This window comes from Agelaius phoeniceus, chromosome 7 (assembly GCF_051311805.1).
Source record: "Agelaius phoeniceus isolate bAgePho1 chromosome 7, bAgePho1.hap1, whole genome shotgun sequence".
Classification (NCBI taxonomy): domain Eukaryota; kingdom Metazoa; phylum Chordata; class Aves; order Passeriformes; family Icteridae; genus Agelaius; species Agelaius phoeniceus.
Window position 1 is genome coordinate 31,639,976 of NC_135271.1, and position 17,445 is coordinate 31,657,420.

Here is a 17,445-nt window from a genome sequence, read left to right on the forward strand (position 1 = left end):
TAGTTTTATTAAAGTTGTGTTGACTAAGAAATTTTGTTACTTTAGCTTCAAATTTGTTTTATCTGGCTGTTGGCCCCATTGATCTTAGATGACAAGAGACCAGTAAACCCATTGCTATCACATCTGTGCTAAAATGTATTCTGATTAGGATCTTTATTTTTGTCAGCTGATTGTTAATACTATGCAACTATATGCATTTGGGTGTATATCTATGGGTGTTTGTGATGATGCAGTTGAGATTTTTGTTTTGCCATGTATGTCTTTTGCAGATTCTGCCGGTTCCACAAATGGCTGCAGTAATAATATTGGAGTGTGCCAGCAGCTTTGCCTGCCTGTACCTGGTGGATTATTCACCTGTGCCTGTGCTACTGGCTTTCAGCTAAATCCTGATAACAGAACCTGTTCCCCATACAGTTCATTTGTAGTTGTTTCTATGCTCTCTGCAATTAAAGGATTTAGTTTAGAGACATCAGATCACTCTGAAGCCATGGTACCACTGGCAGGAAGAGGTATGTGAAAATTATAATAGGAAAAAATCTTGTCATGCCTGGTATTTTGGCATTTCTTTCTAACATAGCACATACTTTAAAGAATTTAGTTTCTATAAAAGAATCATTAATTAATACTTTTCAAAATATTTCAGGACGAAATGCACTTCATGTGGATGTTCACATGCCTTCTGGTTTCATTTTCTGGTGTGACTTCAGTAGCACAGTTTCTTCTCAGAATGCAATACGTAAAATTAAACCTGATGGTTCTTATTTTAGAAATGTTGTTACAAATGGAATAGGACGAAATGGGATCCGTGGCATTGCAATTGACTGGGTAGCAGGTAAGCACAGCTGAATTTAGGAGAATGTTATTCTTTACATATTATAAAATTTTTAGGCTAACATAAGCAGATTCTAATGGAACTATTTTGAATGGAAATACCATGGTTCTAGCTTGTGGTTTAATGGACTAATTTTAAAATAAGAGGGAGTAATGAATGGCTCTTACATTTATTTATATATATCTGTAAAGGTGAAAGTTTATCAGAGAAGATGTACAGAGCCTTTTCTCTCCTGATGCTTTAATATTTGTCTTAGGCCTCTGCACTTGTCTGTACATTTGTAAGTAGCTGTGAACTACCATTGTGAAAGCATGTACCAGAGAGGAATGCACAAAACCTGTCTTATGACATTGTAAATAAGAAAGGACTTTTTATCTACCCTCAGATTCCGGTGTACACATATTATAAGTTATAATGAAAAGTAAAAAAAGCAGAAGAAATATTTATCTTTGATCTATAATTTCCACATGTGCACTTCCTGTTCCTATTTAAACATATTAGAGATTAATTAAAATATTAACTCTTCAGAATGTATTAATCAACAATTACTATTAATACTTTAGTTTTGTATATATATATGTACTGTATATATGTTTTGCAAAAGTTCTTCAGTTGATTGATAGGCTTGTTGGGATGAGTTTTAGAATAATCATCTGCTGTAAACACTTAATTTAGTTCCTGTATACAGTCTTGTGCCATAACATGGACTTTATAGTTGTGTGTTTTAAAAGGCAACTGTACTACTGATACCCATGGCCATCCATGAGAATTTAGATTAATTGTCTACTGTCAATTTGGCTGTCTTCTTTCTAATTCATCTGATGGTAGGTGAATACCTTATGCATCCAAGTACTAACATATTTATGATGGCTATTCATTTTGTGGTTTGGTGTCTTAGCAACTTGGGTTTCTCAGGTATTGATGCTAATATTAACTTTCTCTTTTGCTTTTCTGTTTTGTTTTGTTTTGGTTTTTGTATACAGGAAATCTTTATTTTACAAATGCCTTCCTGACAGAGACTTTTATAGAAGTTTTGCGTTTAAACACAACTTATCGCCGTGTGCTTCTGAAAACTACCATAGACATGCCAAGGCACATAGTAGTTGACCCAAAAAACAGATATCTCTTCTGGGCTGATTATGGGCAAAATCCAAAGATCGAACGTGCGTTTCTTGACTGCACCAACAGAACAGTTCTTGTGTCTGAGGGCATTGTCACACCTCGTGGGTTGGCCATAGATCACAGCAATGGCAATGTTTACTGGGTGGACGATTCCTTAGATATGATTGCAAGAATTCAGCCCGATGGTGGTGATGTTGAAATTGTGCGTTATGGCAGTCGCTATCCAACTCCATATGGTATCACTATCTTCGGCAATTCCATGATCTGGGTGGATCGAAACCTGAAAAAAGTCTTCCAGGCCAGCAAGCAGCCAGGCAATACTGATCAGCCAACAGTAATAAGAGATAACATTAATTGGCTGAGGGATGTTACAATTTACAACAGTAATTTCCAGTCACGTTCTCCCCTTGATGTCAACAACAATCCTTGTTTGGACAACAATGGAGGTTGTTCTCACCTCTGTTTTGCTCTCCCTGACATTCAGACACCGAAATGTGGTTGTGCCTTTGGAACACTAGGCAGCGATGGCAAGAGATGTTCCATTTCAACAGATGATTACCTGATTTTTGCTCTTGAAAACGGCCTCAGAAGTATCCACCTAGATCCAGAAAACCACAGTCCTCCCTTCCGCGCAGTCAATGTGTTAAGAACTGCTGTGGCCCTGGATTTTGACAGCATAAACAACCGAATATATTTTACACAAAGTTACCCTTCAGGAACAGGAAGAATCAGTTATGTTAGTATTTACTCAGGAATTAGCTCTCCAACTGTAATTGCATCTGGTAAGTGCACTGAAATATAGTAGAAATTAATCAGATATTAAAAAAAAATGACCTGCAGCACCTACCACTAGCCTAGGTATTTTTATATTAAAGGTCAAGGTTGACCACTTAGTTAAGATATCTAATAAAATGCTCTTTTTTCTTTCTCATTTTTTCCTTTTTTGAGATTCTTATTTTATCTTGATCCCAATGATATGGAAATATAAAACTGGATAGATATTATTCTGTATATAAAATGGTACAGAATAAATTAAAATTATATGTAATAAATTAATATAATGGAGTAAGGGAGGATTCCTGCTACATGAAGAATAGCAAGCAGAACTTAAATCTATGTGAGGGAAATGTCTTTGTAACACTGTTATATACCCAGGTCTGCCTGATTCCCAAGTATTACTACTCCAGTTTTTTGAATGGACAGATTTGCACTGGTGCCAATGGCATTTCAAAGAAGTCTTCAGTGTAGCCAAATTATAATAGATGAAGAGTGCTGAAGTATCTCAGGAAACCATGCTGAGATTGTGTGTGTTTGCTTGCATGTGCCTAAGACCTGGGGACTCCCGATGGCATAGCCTTTGACTGGATCAACAACAGAGTTTACTACAGCGACTACCTCAATCAGACCATCAGCTCGATGGCTGTGGATGGATCAAACCGCACCGTGATTGCCCGTGTGCCCCGGCCGAGAGCCATTGTATTAGATCCCTGCAGAGGGTATGTGTTGCACTTGGTTTTAACTGCAGGTGAAACTACAATTTAGACCTTGACAAAGGCTGCCAGAGACTTCCTATAACCCTAACCCTTTTTCTGTTGTATCCCTTGAATGCCTCAGAAGAATTCTTGTTTCAGTATCAACATTTCCTGAGAGGATGGGGACACTACTGTATGATAGTGTGCTTTTAATTTCATTACCAGTTATGCTGTGTTATAATTAAGAAAGATAAAAAAGAGATTAATTGACGTTAGTGAATTCACATAGGAGCTGGAAAAAATTTTCTGAAGTTCACTGCAGTGGACCCCAGTGATCCCTCTAGAAGACTCCCTCGTCAATGCGAGCCAAAATAGAGGAAGAAGATCTTTTCTTGTAGTTTTGCAATGTACACTTCAGTAAGGGACATGAGGGTGGAAATGCTACCAAAAGCAGAGTTTGTGAGTTTTGTTTTATGAAAATATAATTATGTTATTGACAGGTATATGTATTGGACTGACTGGAGTTCAAATGCAAAGATTGAACGAGCTACACTTGGAGGAAACTTCAGAACACCCATTGTGAGCACAAACTTAGTATGGCCAAATGGACTTACCCTGGACTATGAAGAACAGCAGCTGTACTGGGCTGATGCAAATCTGTATGTATTGAAAACACACTTGTTGGTTTACATTTAGTTAATATTTTAATAGCTCTATTTATTTTTCCTCATTTCTTAGCTGATTTTCAGCCTTTCAGTTGAATTTGGCACTTGACATTATAGAATGTTAGGAGTTACTTAGTAGCAATGCAATGTCAAGTTTTAATATTGCTGTGAAACTGCTGTGCAATAAGAAGTTATGTCACAGTGTAGTTCTCTGCTTTATGCACTTGCACCCGCTGTCAGTCTGTCTTACATGCAATTCAGGATTTTCATAAGTGTCTTCTCCAACAAATACAATTGCAGTACACATTTTACAGTATTCATTGTTCATAGTTAATGACTATCACCTGTGGAATTGGGCCTCATATTCTTGCTGTTGCCTACCAGGCAGAGCTCTACCTTGAATTTATGCTACAGAATTTCTTCCATCAGCAGGAAAGTTTTAAAAAATGGTTTTGTTTTCTAAGCATTCAAATTTACCCATGGTCTCAGAGAAACCACTGCAGCAATCAGACCTTTCCCCTCTGATTCCTTCAGCATAGAGGTTATTTTTCAGACTTTTTTTTGTATCAGAAGAGTGTTCTCTGTAGTGTAATATAAATCCCATGGCCTGTGTCTCTATGGAATCTTCTGGGAAGAAGGTGGCTGTTGGATTTATCTGCATGCAGGAGGGCAAGGCACTTGTAATGGGATGTCTGTTTTAAGAGGAATTCAGGATGTCAAATGGAACGTACACTTTTCTGTTTCAAACTTTAGTTAATGGACTTGGGGGAACATAAGCAGCACCCGAGATATTGGTGAACACTACTGAAATGCTGGATGTCAGTTGCCAGACTAATTAGAGCTTGGTTTTATACATAAGTTAAAAGACTTTAGGATGTAATAATTTCTTTGTTATTGTAGGCAGAAGATTGAGAGATGCTCTCTCACTGGTACAAATCGTGAGGTAATTGTTAGCACTGCTCTGCATCCATTTGCAATGACAGTGTTTGATCAGCACATATATTGGACAGACTGGAACACACGAAGCATTTACAGAGCTAATAAGTATGATGGTTCAGATCAGATTGTAATGATCATGAATCTTCCACAAAGACCAATGGATATTCATGTCTGGGCAAAAAGTAAGCAGCAGCAGTGTATGAACCCTTGCAACCAGTTCAATGGTGGCTGCAGTCACATCTGTGCACCAGGTAAGCTGTTATGCTTGATGACTGTAAGCTATTACTCCTGTCTGTATTAGACTTTAGATTATAACAATTCTAGTCACATGGGGACAGCTGAAATATTTCTTAGTGTTCACAAATTTTTAATATCTACTTTATTTATAAATGCAATCAAAATAATTGCCTTTTAAGATCATGGTGTTTCACAAACACACCTAGGGGTTGTGAAATCTTGTCTGAGAATCCTTGCAAGTGAAAATTATGGGTTTCTCTTAAACCAAACTTAAGCCAAACCATTTTTTTCTGGGGTTTAAACTTTCCTTGGGTGAAATATGAAGTGAGTGCTGCAGGATATGCTTACCTTAAGAGTATATGCTCTTATTAATCAGATGTTTCCTACAAGACATTCTAAAAATTTATGGTTGCTATTTCTTTACATAAGTGTTACAAAGCTGTTTCATGTGTTGTAGATTTTTGGAAGTTGTGATCCTTGACTTTGAAAAAGTAATTCAGTGCCTGTTTTCATTAGTAGCATCTTAAATACCAGTAAAGATCTATCTTGCCTGAAAACAACTCAAACTTCTCATTAATTTTGAGAAGAGCAGTTTGTCTATTACAAGAAATTTTGAACACCTGTTTTGATTTTGAGGGATAAAGTCTCAGTGGATATAGCTGTGATATTTGAAAGCATAACATGCCATCTTGCTGCCACTAAGGGCATTTGGACAACAAGCAAGTACTAAGATACTCCAAATTCTGATCTCAGTTCCTCTAAAGAACTCTGAAATAACTTTTGTGGGTTTTAATGGGTTTGCATATGCTTAACTGAGATAAAAGTCTGGCTAAGTCACCACACTACTATCTAAGCAAATGGATTGTATAGGAATTATGAAAATTGCTTTGCCTTTTCCAGTGTTACAGCTGTGAACACTTTCATGGAGGTCTATATGAAACATCAATGTTAAATTTGTGTCCTTTTTGTTGTGTCCTATTTTAATTTTTTTTAATCTGTCAAACATAAATTTAGGTCCAGCTGGTGCAGAATGTCAGTGCCCCTCTGAAGGTCGCTGGTATTTAGCCAATAACAACAAACACTGTATTGTGGATAACGGTACCAGGTGTGATACTGGTTTCTTCACATGCCTTAATGGACATTGTATCTCTGAGCGGTGGAAATGTGACAATGACAATGATTGTGGTGATGGCAGTGATGAGTTGGAAAGTGTGTGTGGTAAGCATTTAAAATAGCTGCTTTAGAATGGATACTCTGCTTGCCTGTTCTGTAGTCACTTTTATGGCTTTATATTCATCGATCTTATGGCTGTAGTTTAGATACAATCCCTTGCTTGCTCACAGATTTGAGGTCTGAAAGACTAGTGGTTTGCTTTAGAATCCAGAAGCACTGTAGTATTGAATTTTTGTCATGTATAGGCAATTTCTAATTTTTTAATTTAAATATGTATTTTACTTTTCATGCAGTCCGTTTTGCAGCTGTGTTTGCTCTGGCAGGTAAAAATATTGTGATTTTACTTGTTACTTTGTCAGAGAACTTAGATTATATTTTATGCACTTTTTTTTTTCTTTTTTATTTTCTGCAGCTTTCCATACTTGTCAGCCAACAGCTTTCACCTGTGGCAATGGGCGATGCGTACCCTATCATTACCGCTGCGATCACTACAATGACTGCGGGGATAACAGTGATGAGCTTGGCTGCTTGTTCCGAACCTGTGACTCCCTCACGGAATTTACTTGCAATAATGGAAGGTGTATATCCCTTCAGTATGTCTGCAATGGAGTAAACAACTGTTATGACAATGGCACATCAGATGAGAGGAATTGTCGTAAGTTGAGCCTTAGTACCTAGTGCCTGTTGGTGTCTGACTGTCTAGACAGGAAGAGGGAAATGTGGTTTTATGTGAAGAAATCTGACAAAACCAGCAAGAAGGACAAAAGTTTTTTAAATTTACATTACATACTGTTTAGTGCTGTTTGAAGCAAATGGAGTTGCTAAATCATGTTCTGGAACACCCTAAGATATTACATAATAAATGTTGCTGTAAGTAGTCTGCCTTGAAGCAACAAATGCTCATGCAGTATGTAATGTTAATTCTTGTGAATAACATTTCAAAAATATTATTTCAGATAACTTGGATTCAGGGTTTATGTTTTTGCAGGATTAGCCTGGAATTTGACAGTGGCCTTTTACTTTGTGTCATGCTATATTAATTATACTATATTTAATAATCCGGAGCGTATATTAGGATCCCATAATGGCACAGTTTAAAATTACTCGCCTTATAAAAGTTATCAGTTGTTTGTTTTCTTTAAGATGTAAACTGTGATTAGTTCAATATTGGCTACTTTTGCAGTTCATGAAAATAACGGCATAACAGTGTTTAAAATAGCTCTAAAGCACTTTTGGTTTTTTCCTCCCTCCTTAAAGCGGAGCGTACATGCCAGTCTGGTTTTACAAAATGTCAAAGCACAAATATTTGCATTCCTCGAACGTACTTGTGTGATGGTGATAATGACTGTGGAGATATGAGTGATGAGAGTCCTACTCACTGTGGTAAGTTAAGAGAGTTAAAGGGCCTGTGTTATTTCTCTGATAGTTCTGTAATTTATTCCACTGCTCTTTTCTTTTAATGTAACTCCAACTGTTCTCAAAGCATCTACTTTTGTAATACTGAAGTTATATATACATGATACTATTGTATTATAATTATTTAAATAATGGTTTCATTGGATAAAAAAGATGATAAATTTTGCAGAGTTTTAATATAGCATTTGAAGATTGTTCCTTTTGCTTATTTTGGTCTGTATTCTTTATTGTTTTACAAGGTGTTTGGCATTTAAGTATTATAGAGAGCTGTCTTTTTCCATAACTTTAACATTGGAATATTCTTCCTTCTAACTGAATGAATTTGTCTATGGTCTCAAATTTCTTTTAGCTCTTTCATGTGGTTATACTTTAGCATATGATATGTTCTTTATTTGATTTTGTGTCTTCTATCTTGATTTGATTCTTGTATCTTCCAGTTAGGATATGGAAGTGCCTAGTTTTCAATCAGCCTTAATTACAAACCAGATTAACTTTGCTAGGACATTTTTATTAGGTAGAAGTTAGGTAGTAGTTTTCCCATATGAAATACTATGGATCAATTTGTAAAATATAATGGATATTTTCAGGTCGTGATTTAGTTTTAGTATTGTCTGAGTAGATAATTTTTGCTTTCACTATTTTTTCTAAAGGTATGTGCCTTGAACTAACTATGCCAGAGTTTTTTTAAATATGAGTTCAGTTTTTGTAGCCAAAATGGGGCCACTTTTATCTATGGACACCAATGTGTCAAGAATATGTGGCTATAGTGAGCCTTGTTCTACTTGTCAAAGGTGTGCTTTGTCCCTTCTACTGTTTATGTCCCTGCTGAATTACATAAATTGAGAAGTGGTGAAGGGCAAGGAAGAGGGAGAGAGAGAATGAGAGATGAAAGAAACACCAAGATGTTAATGAGAAACAGTTAACTGTCCTTGTTTTCCATCATTAAAGGCACAGGGAAGAGCAACTTAAAAGGCCAGACTTAATCCTTCTGGTATTTTGAAACCATCAGAGGGTACAGGAAAATATTGGTAACTGCTGAAGAAATTGTCAAAACCCTTTATACATGCCAGGATCAAGGGGCTTGGCTGAGGTGCAGAGAGTACTTGCAGCATGCTGAGCTGGAACTACTCAGTGTTACGGTTTGTTCTTCACTGCCAGTAAGGAAAGATTCCTACCAGCAAGTGAAGAAAAATTGCTGGAAGGAAAATTCTCTACCATGAGATATTACTTCGTTAGTGCACATTTTGATTTCCTGTAGAGCACTGAGTCTGTTATTCCTGGTTTGAGCACTGGAGAAATGAGTGCACTGGAATTTGGTCATTTTCCTGTGCACAAATCTCAAGCATAGATGTAGAATATATCTACAGTTGCTGCATGCAATCTTATTTCCAGGGCAAATTCTGTCTACTTACTAGCTGATACGTATGCCCAGGGAGAAAATCAAGCACATTCTTTTGCGTACCAATATCAAGCTGGTTTGTACAATGAACTCTTTCCAGAGAGGCTGAGAAAAGTCATCCTTCCTAGCATAATTTTTTCTCTTTCTTTTTTGGGGACTGTAATATTTTTTGCATAACATGGACTCAAAAGCAACTTAAAACAAGTTGGAAGGGTAGGGGGGAAAAAAAGAAGTCATGCATAGGTTTTTTCTTCCAGTCTCTCTGACTTGCACAAATAGTGAGTTTCGTTGCACATCGGGACGTTGTATTCCTGCCCATTGGTACTGTGATCAAGGAATAGATTGTGCTGATGGCTCTGATGAACCTGCCTCCTGTGGTAAGTCTGCACTCAGAAGATACAACATGATGGGTTATGACAAATCAATACTTTGTCTTGTAGGCAGAAGCTTTAATCCAGACTAGGTGGAAAATAAGTATCTTCTGGGTTTTATTCACTCTCGCTAAACTGAGTCACTGAGTAATTTGAGTTTTAAATCCTTAAAGCTGTCTATGAAATATGAAGGTTTTAGTTGCAACAACTAATTGTAATACTCTTAATGTATAATCTCCTATCCCTGTAAGACTATGATGGTAGTGAATCAAATGGCAAAAAATAGCAAGTATTTTGGTATTGTTTTGCATATAAAAGCAGATGCCATGCTGTTCAGAAAGTGTGCATGCAGTATTACATTTGGGGAAAAAAGGAATGTGGGATGCAGAGGAGAATGGTGTTGACACAGTATATGGGTATCATAGTATTACAGTAAAAAAATCCTGTATGTTCAATAGAAGCTGATGGGAATAAGCAGAGGAGTAGGGTAGGAGGTGAAAAAAAGGACAGTGATATCCAGGGAAGAAGAGAAGGAGCTAACTGAACTCACTGACAATTGATATTATAACATAGTTATTATTCTCATTGTAAAAGTAAGAATAACACAAGGAAAGATTCTTCTGTGGTTTCGCTTTGCACATTATTGGAGTTGCATCTTTAGCTTAAGAAAATGTTTTGCATCTTATACATTAACTATTTTACAATTAAGCTTTCATTTTACATTTCACTGTCCTAAGCTTCTGACTGAACTAGTCCTCAGTAGATTTCATGGCAGTGCAGGTTAGTTTAACAAACATAGGATTGTGTTCATTTTTAAGTGCCCCAAATGCGGACTTGTTCGAGTGACCAGTTCAGATGTGATGATGGCAGATGTATCCCAGCAACGTGGATCTGTGATGGTGATAATGACTGTGGGGATATGAGCGATGAGGATCAAAGACATAATTGTGGTAGGTGGTTAATACAAGTAGATACTGCACCTTGTCCTGCAGATGTTTTTTAGAAAACAACCAACCCCCAAACACTGCCTATTTTTCTACCCCATAAAAGGTGCACATTAAGCATGAGGTACAATCTTTCTATACCATCCTTTTCATGATATTGAATCTAAATTGAATATTTTACTAGTAAAAAAACCCCAAAAAACCATTGTTTTAATTTTGCAGTTATTCTTCTTTGAATTGTTGAGTTGAAATGGAGATATAATTAACCTGGTTGTGTGTGTGATCTGGGCAGCTGGAGCGGCTTCAGTGGAGGTACTCCCTAGTGATCATGCACTGCACCTTGTGCATATTAATAACCACATGTTTGTGGCTTAAAATCTTTAAAAATTAGTGAACAAAATAAGTGTATCTGTTCAGAAGGTGAACAAAGGGAAGGAGGTTCACCAAGACTGGTCCTGCTTCTTGATTCTTTCAAGAATAGCTGGTTATACTTGTAGTCCTTGCCCTTATTAACTGTAATATTTCTACCTCTGCTTGCTCCCTGGAGCACAGAATACCTTGAACAAAATAGGGAATAGAGGCTGTTCAGCTCCCAGAAAATCTGGCTGAAAAAGTTTATTTGAGAATCCAGTAAGATGCAGATTTCTGCACATGTCAGGATTGCCTAAGGAATGCTTTAGCTCCCACTCAGCCTCCACGAAAGGCAATGTGCAGTTTGTCAGTGAGAAGATACAGTGGTATCTATCTCTGCATGTGCAGCAGGACATGGCTCTGTTGTGGATTATGGTGGATATCCAAGCTGTCTGTGTGGGTGGTGGAGGAGGGTGTCACATACACAGAGTGTAACTTGGTTAGTGGATGTGCTTTTCCTTCAGCAAACCGCAACTGCACAGCAGCAGAGTTCACTTGTGCCAACAATCGACCTCCCCTCAGGAGGTGCATTCCTCGGGCATGGGTCTGTGATGGTGATGCTGACTGCAGTGATGCTCTTGATGAACACCAGAACTGCACACGAAGATCTTGCACAGAAAATGAGTTTACCTGTAGTAATGGCTTGTGCATCCGTAGCACATACAGGTTTGTAACTTCCCAAGCAGCTGTAGAGATTCTCAAAATTGCTAATTGTGAAGGGCTAATTTAACCTTTTTTTCACACCATTTAGTTGTAATTAGATATACATGTTGTAATGAAACTGTTTATCTGCTCTGCATTTGTGCTTTAGCTTTGACTTGAAAAAGCTCTAGAATTTTCTGTTAATATTCCTATTGCTCACCATTAGCATTTAATCCTTCTTATTGTCACTAGTAACCACTCCTGTGGTGATTCTGTCTAGCTTGTTATGCACACAGGGAATATTAGCGGGACTCACAAGATCAGACTATACAATATCACCCCAGTTTCTGAAAGTCTTTTCTATGGGAGCTAAAAATATCAACCTTCTTTGAAAATTGGGAGAGTGTATATATTCATCTGCCCTGAAGACAGTGATTGCCTTCTTATATTTGAAGAGAGTGTTCATTCTTCTTCAGGTGTGATCGGCGGAATGACTGTGGTGACAGCAGTGATGAAAGAGGATGCATCTATGAACCGTGTCAACAGCACCAGTTTACTTGTCAGAATGGGCGCTGCATTTCCAAAGCCTACATCTGTGATGGGGATAATGACTGTGGTGATGAATCTGATGAGCTGGAACATCTCTGTAGTACACCAGAAGCAACCTGTTCTCCCCATCATTTTAAATGTGACAATGGAAACTGCATTGAGCTGGTTAAAGTCTGCAATCGGTTGGATGATTGCTTAGATAACAGTGATGAAAAAGGATGTGGTATGTATACATTTATTTGTATTGTCTAATTTAAAAATCTTAGGCACCTTTGATAAAATACACTCTTAAAAAAATTCCTTAATTCCAATCATATCTATTCCATGGCTGTTTCTCAGAAATTAAAATTATAAGAAATGTAAATTTTAAATGTTTTTGCTTTAGTTAAGTCATACTTACCATGCGCTGCTTTAACTGACTGTGTTGATGAGCTAATGATACAAACAAAATGTATTTCATACATTGTTACACATTGCCCTTGCATTTCCAAAATATGCCATAGCCCATACTTTGCACTCGGTGTTTTGTGACAGACTTCAGAGGTGGTAGAATAATTTTATATTAGATTGTGTTGTTTACTTTTTTCCTTTATTACAGCAGCCCACATCCACATTCAGCATTTTCAGGTGGTAGCAAGGAGAGAGAGACAGAGGGCATTGGAAAGTGACTGCACTATTACTCTGCTAGCTGGCTCCTTGAATAGAACTCCTTTCCTTTCCCAGGTGTAAATGAATGCAGTGACCCTTCAATCAGTGGATGTGATCATGACTGTACAGACACACAGACAAGTTTCTACTGTACTTGTCATCCCGGATACAAACTTATGTCTGATAAACGGACTTGTGATGATATTGATGAGTGCAATGAAACTCCATCAGTATGTAGCCAGATTTGTGAGAACACAGCTGGCTCCTACATCTGTAAGTGTGCCCCAGGCTATATCCGGGAGCCTGATGGAAAAAGTTGCCGGCAAAATAGTAATATCTCCCCATACCTTATTTTTAGCAACCGTTACTATCTGAGAAATCTCACAGCAGATGGCCAGTCTTACTCTCTCATTTTGCAAGGACTGAGAAATGTGGTGGCACTGGACTTTGACAGGGTGGAAAAGAGGTTATACTGGATTGATGTGGGGAGGAATGTCATTGAACGAATGTTCCTAAATGGGACAAATAAGGAGACAGTGATAAGTGATGATGTGCCCAACGGGGAAGGTATCGCTGTTGACTGGGTTGGCAGGTAAGAAAATACATTTTTTGTCTTTCTGAGCTACTGAAGAAATGATGTGTGAAGAATTTTATCTTAGGGCTTTTTCCTCACTCCACATGAAATTCCTGATGAGTAGTGAAATAGTTTGGGTTGTGGATGTAGTATTACACAACTGCTCTGAAATTGTTTATTAGCATCTAATACTTAAATTACTCTGATATGTAGTATACTGAGGTTCTGTCAGACTTGCTCTCCCATTGATCATTTGCTAGCAGTTGTTGGGATTGGCATGCAGGTTCTAGATCCCAGTGGAGTAAGTAACAGTAAGCCTTAATGAAATTTAGCTCCTCTACCAGTGTGAAGAGCATGTGTCTTTGGCTCTTAAAAAATGCACCTTTAACTGACACACTCAAACAACGTGACCCACATAATTTTCTGTCAGGAGGTCAGCATATGGGTGAGGTAATTGGAAAACACATCTCAATATGGTAAATTTTTAGTTGCCTGCTGTGTTTCAAAAAGTAGTCTGATTTACTGCCCCAGAACCTCTGTCATTATGTGGTGGCCACTCTGACAGTGGTCTTGCTGTGTTTCCTCTTGCTTTCCAAGTGCAGTAATATAAGTATGAAAAGTTTAAATAACATGGATCAGACTGTAAACCAAATAGAATTGTTCAAAAAGTCACTTTTGGAACTTATATGAGAGTGTTTATATGACTATATCTATGTAATAGTTTTTATTTTTAAGCCACTTTGTCTCTAAACTAATGATAATTAATGTTGCCGGCAGCCCCAAATGTTTTATGAATCATGGAGAGATGATGAAGCAAAAGGCAAATTTTAGCTGAACTGGTCCTACAGCTTCATTTCTAATATAGCTTTTGAATTATTTCAGCTACCATTAGTTATGTCTTCAGTCAGTTCTTGTTTAGGTGTTCCAGGCAGGCTGAAGAACAGTACAATGGTTGAATTTTCCTGCTTGTTTTCTGTGCAGAGAGAGGATTAAAAGTTGCCATGAGATGCAGGTTGGAGAAGACTGTTTTCTCCTCCTTCCTGGTGGGAATGGTGCTACTTAGGGTGGTGTAGGCAGAATTATATCTGTCAGGCTATTTCTGGAATGACAGTGTGGATGCTGGAGCTGGCCAGCTCTGCAGAGAATTTCAAAGGATTCTGCAGTAGTTCTAATTGAATTTAATGCTTTGCTTTGATGCTTTAAAAAAATCATCGCTTCTGCTTGTATGATTTCTTGGCTTACAGCTGTGTGTAATTCCCAGGCAAATAATAGAAGTGTTAGAAAATTCAAGGTGAAGTTTAAATTAGGGTGTGAAACTACTTGGGACTTTTCTAGCTTTTTGACGATAGCAGAGGTGGCAGCATGGAGCAGTTGAGGATACTCTACAATGCCTTACAGCCCTGGTCACAGTCCATTGCACTGCATGTCTGTTTTCCTGCTCCTGGCCTTTGTTGGTAGGAAAGAAAGGGAAGAGGGGTTCAGGAATTTGTAGGCAAATGGCATATTATTACTCAACTGGGCACCTGCAAGTTTGAATTTAGCACCACTGGTTGTGGTTACAAGGAAAACAGAAGTGAAAAGGGCAGCCTGGAGCATGGTGTAGAAGAGATGTCAATGAAGTATATGTTCCTTTGCAGTGGTTGCATTGCTTCTAGGAGAAAAAAAAATTAAAGATGTTGTGAAGCAAAATAAGGGGGGAAAATATTTAATAAATTAACTCTCAAATATTTCAGAAAATTGTACTGGGTGGATGCCTACCGAGATTGTCTCTACGTCTCTGAACTTGATGGAAGATTCCGGAAAAAACTGCTGGATCGGTGTGTGGATGCCAACAATACTTTCTGCTTTCAGTATCCCAGAGCAGTTGTTGTTCATCCAAAATATGGGTATGACTTTCCAAGAGTCCTTTTCCTTTATTTTGCAAATAATCTTGCACTATTCTGAAAATCTGAAGTAAAATTGGGCTGCTTGCATTTAGATTTCTGTGGTGTTAGTACTTATTTGCAGCTTAGGAGAAATAGTAGCTTGCCTGTTGTGGGTGTATATGCATGGCTGTCAGCTACCAATGAAAATGGAATCTGGTTCCATATGGACTAGAAAGTTCTGATTGCAAGGCTAAAAAGGGTGGTAGAAGTGTGTATGGTTTGATAGGTGTTAGGGCTGACTGAATTAAATTGTGATTGCACAATTGTCTGCTGTAGCAGTTAAACTAAGAAATATATTAGCTTTCTTCTTCATCAATCTCTGCTTTAGTTCTTGTCAGGAAATACTATATTTGAGGCATGGCTTCTAGTGTTTACTTCAACAATCCTAACTCTAGGTATTCATTTGAACAGACAGATTTACTGGACAGACTGGGCAGATCGAGCCTATATTGGACGAGCTGGCATGGATGGCAAGGAGAAGACTGTAATCATCTCTACAAAGTTAGAGTGGCCCAATGGACTTACCATAGATTACACCAATGACAAGCTCTACTGGACAGATGCCCATCTAAATTATATTGAGTATGTACACAGGAAATATTAAAACAACCAAATGAGTGCTCATGTCAGATTGTGGTGGGAGAATTTCTTGGTGCTGTGAAAAGAATACATACTTCTGCCCACTGACTTTATAGAAAATTGGAGTCAAAATGCCTGGAGTAGTAGATGATATGGATCATTAGATGACACAGTAACTGAGTTGCTACATTCAATGAAAATTGTCGAAAAATTACAGTGAAAAGGCTCACACTCTGTACTAAAAGATGCAACTTCTCTGTGTCTAGTTATGCAACCTGAAACAAAGCAAAATTGACTATAAATTCCCTATTTTTTGATTCTCTTGTTTTTGGTTATAGATGAGAATTGAGCTGTAACTAAACTAGTTATGTGCTAATAAGTTGTATACAAACCTTTAGAAGATGTCTGAATGCCCATAAGTTTGATATGGGATTTCCTGTTGGCAAGTGGGATTCTTTTGTCAATCAAGAAAAATCTATACATTGCTTCTAGTACAAGAAAATTCCACCTAAATAGCAGTAAAAATAAGTAATAGTTATCTGACTAATTAAATTTTGAAACGCATAATACTGAAATATTTTGAAACCAATAACTTGTATTTATGTTAGTGTTCATATTTGTATTCATATTTGCCTGCACATTTAGATTTATATTTGTATTTACTTCTATTCTTCTCTATTAATTCTTCTGGTAGCCTTTTCTATGATAAAGTATTAGAGATGTCTTTTTAAAAATGTGAGTTAATTATGTGTATGTTTCTCTTTCTCTCTCTCCTCTCTTGTATTTCATAATTTCCCCATATATGAGGAAGGTATAGAAAAATGTAAAATCTTGTCAAAGATAGCTCAGCAAAGGAAGCTCTAAATCAGAAAGACATGTAAAATTTAGGAATATAGGAAGGCTATTATTGTTTTCAGTGTTTCAATATTAGCAGTCTGAATCATCTAGGCAAGCTAGTCTCTTTTGTGACAAAAATAACTCGCTGTTAAGGCAATAAATGTGCAAAATTTCATTGTTCTAGCTAATGTGCTTCAGGAGGACTGTACATTTCAGTGGATGTTACTCTATTCCATTTATTTCCCTGAAATAGCCTGTTTTACTTTCCTCCATATACTAAAATGAATTTGCTAAGGATGGTCATCTGTCTTTAGGGCATAAAGAAGCTGCAATTCTACATTTCATGTTTCTGGTCACCAATAATGAAAGACCATAAGCATACATAATGTGTGAAGAGAAAAGATGGAAAGAAGTTTTAGCATTTATCTGAATGTTTTGCACAAATTTTTCTTTGTGAAGGTACTCTGACCTGGATGGACATCATCGTCACACGGTGTATGATGGGACTCTATCTCATCCATTTGCAATAACAGTTTTTGAAGACACAATATATTGGACTGACTGGAACACAAGGACAGTTGAAAAAGGAAATAAATATGATGGATCAGAAAGGACTGTTCTTGTGAATACCACACACAGACCATTTGACATCCATGTTTACCATCCATACAGACAACCATTTGGTGAGAAAACAGAATTAGATTTGCATT

The 17,445-nt window shown here is 37.3% G+C and overlaps 1 protein-coding gene across 1 annotated transcript in view; it reads left to right on the forward strand.

Annotated features, from left to right (window-relative positions):
• Window positions 1–17,445, forward strand: part of LRP2 (LDL receptor related protein 2) — a 110,851-nt gene that overhangs the window by 64,028 nt on the left and 29,378 nt on the right. The window contains exons 37-53 of the mRNA XM_077181442.1: window positions 270–509; window positions 644–832; window positions 1,816–2,736; window positions 3,285–3,450; window positions 3,927–4,085; window positions 4,992–5,281; window positions 6,282–6,485; window positions 6,853–7,095; window positions 7,698–7,823; window positions 9,513–9,632; window positions 10,445–10,576; window positions 11,446–11,647; window positions 12,100–12,395; window positions 12,896–13,412; window positions 15,128–15,280; window positions 15,731–15,901; window positions 17,195–17,418. Coding sequence (XP_077037557.1) covers window positions 270–509; window positions 644–832; window positions 1,816–2,736; window positions 3,285–3,450; window positions 3,927–4,085; window positions 4,992–5,281; window positions 6,282–6,485; window positions 6,853–7,095; window positions 7,698–7,823; window positions 9,513–9,632; window positions 10,445–10,576; window positions 11,446–11,647; window positions 12,100–12,395; window positions 12,896–13,412; window positions 15,128–15,280; window positions 15,731–15,901; window positions 17,195–17,418 — 4,353 coding nt within the window. The remainder of the gene's footprint in view (window positions 1–269; window positions 510–643; window positions 833–1,815; window positions 2,737–3,284; window positions 3,451–3,926; window positions 4,086–4,991; window positions 5,282–6,281; window positions 6,486–6,852; window positions 7,096–7,697; window positions 7,824–9,512; window positions 9,633–10,444; window positions 10,577–11,445; window positions 11,648–12,099; window positions 12,396–12,895; window positions 13,413–15,127; window positions 15,281–15,730; window positions 15,902–17,194; window positions 17,419–17,445) is intronic.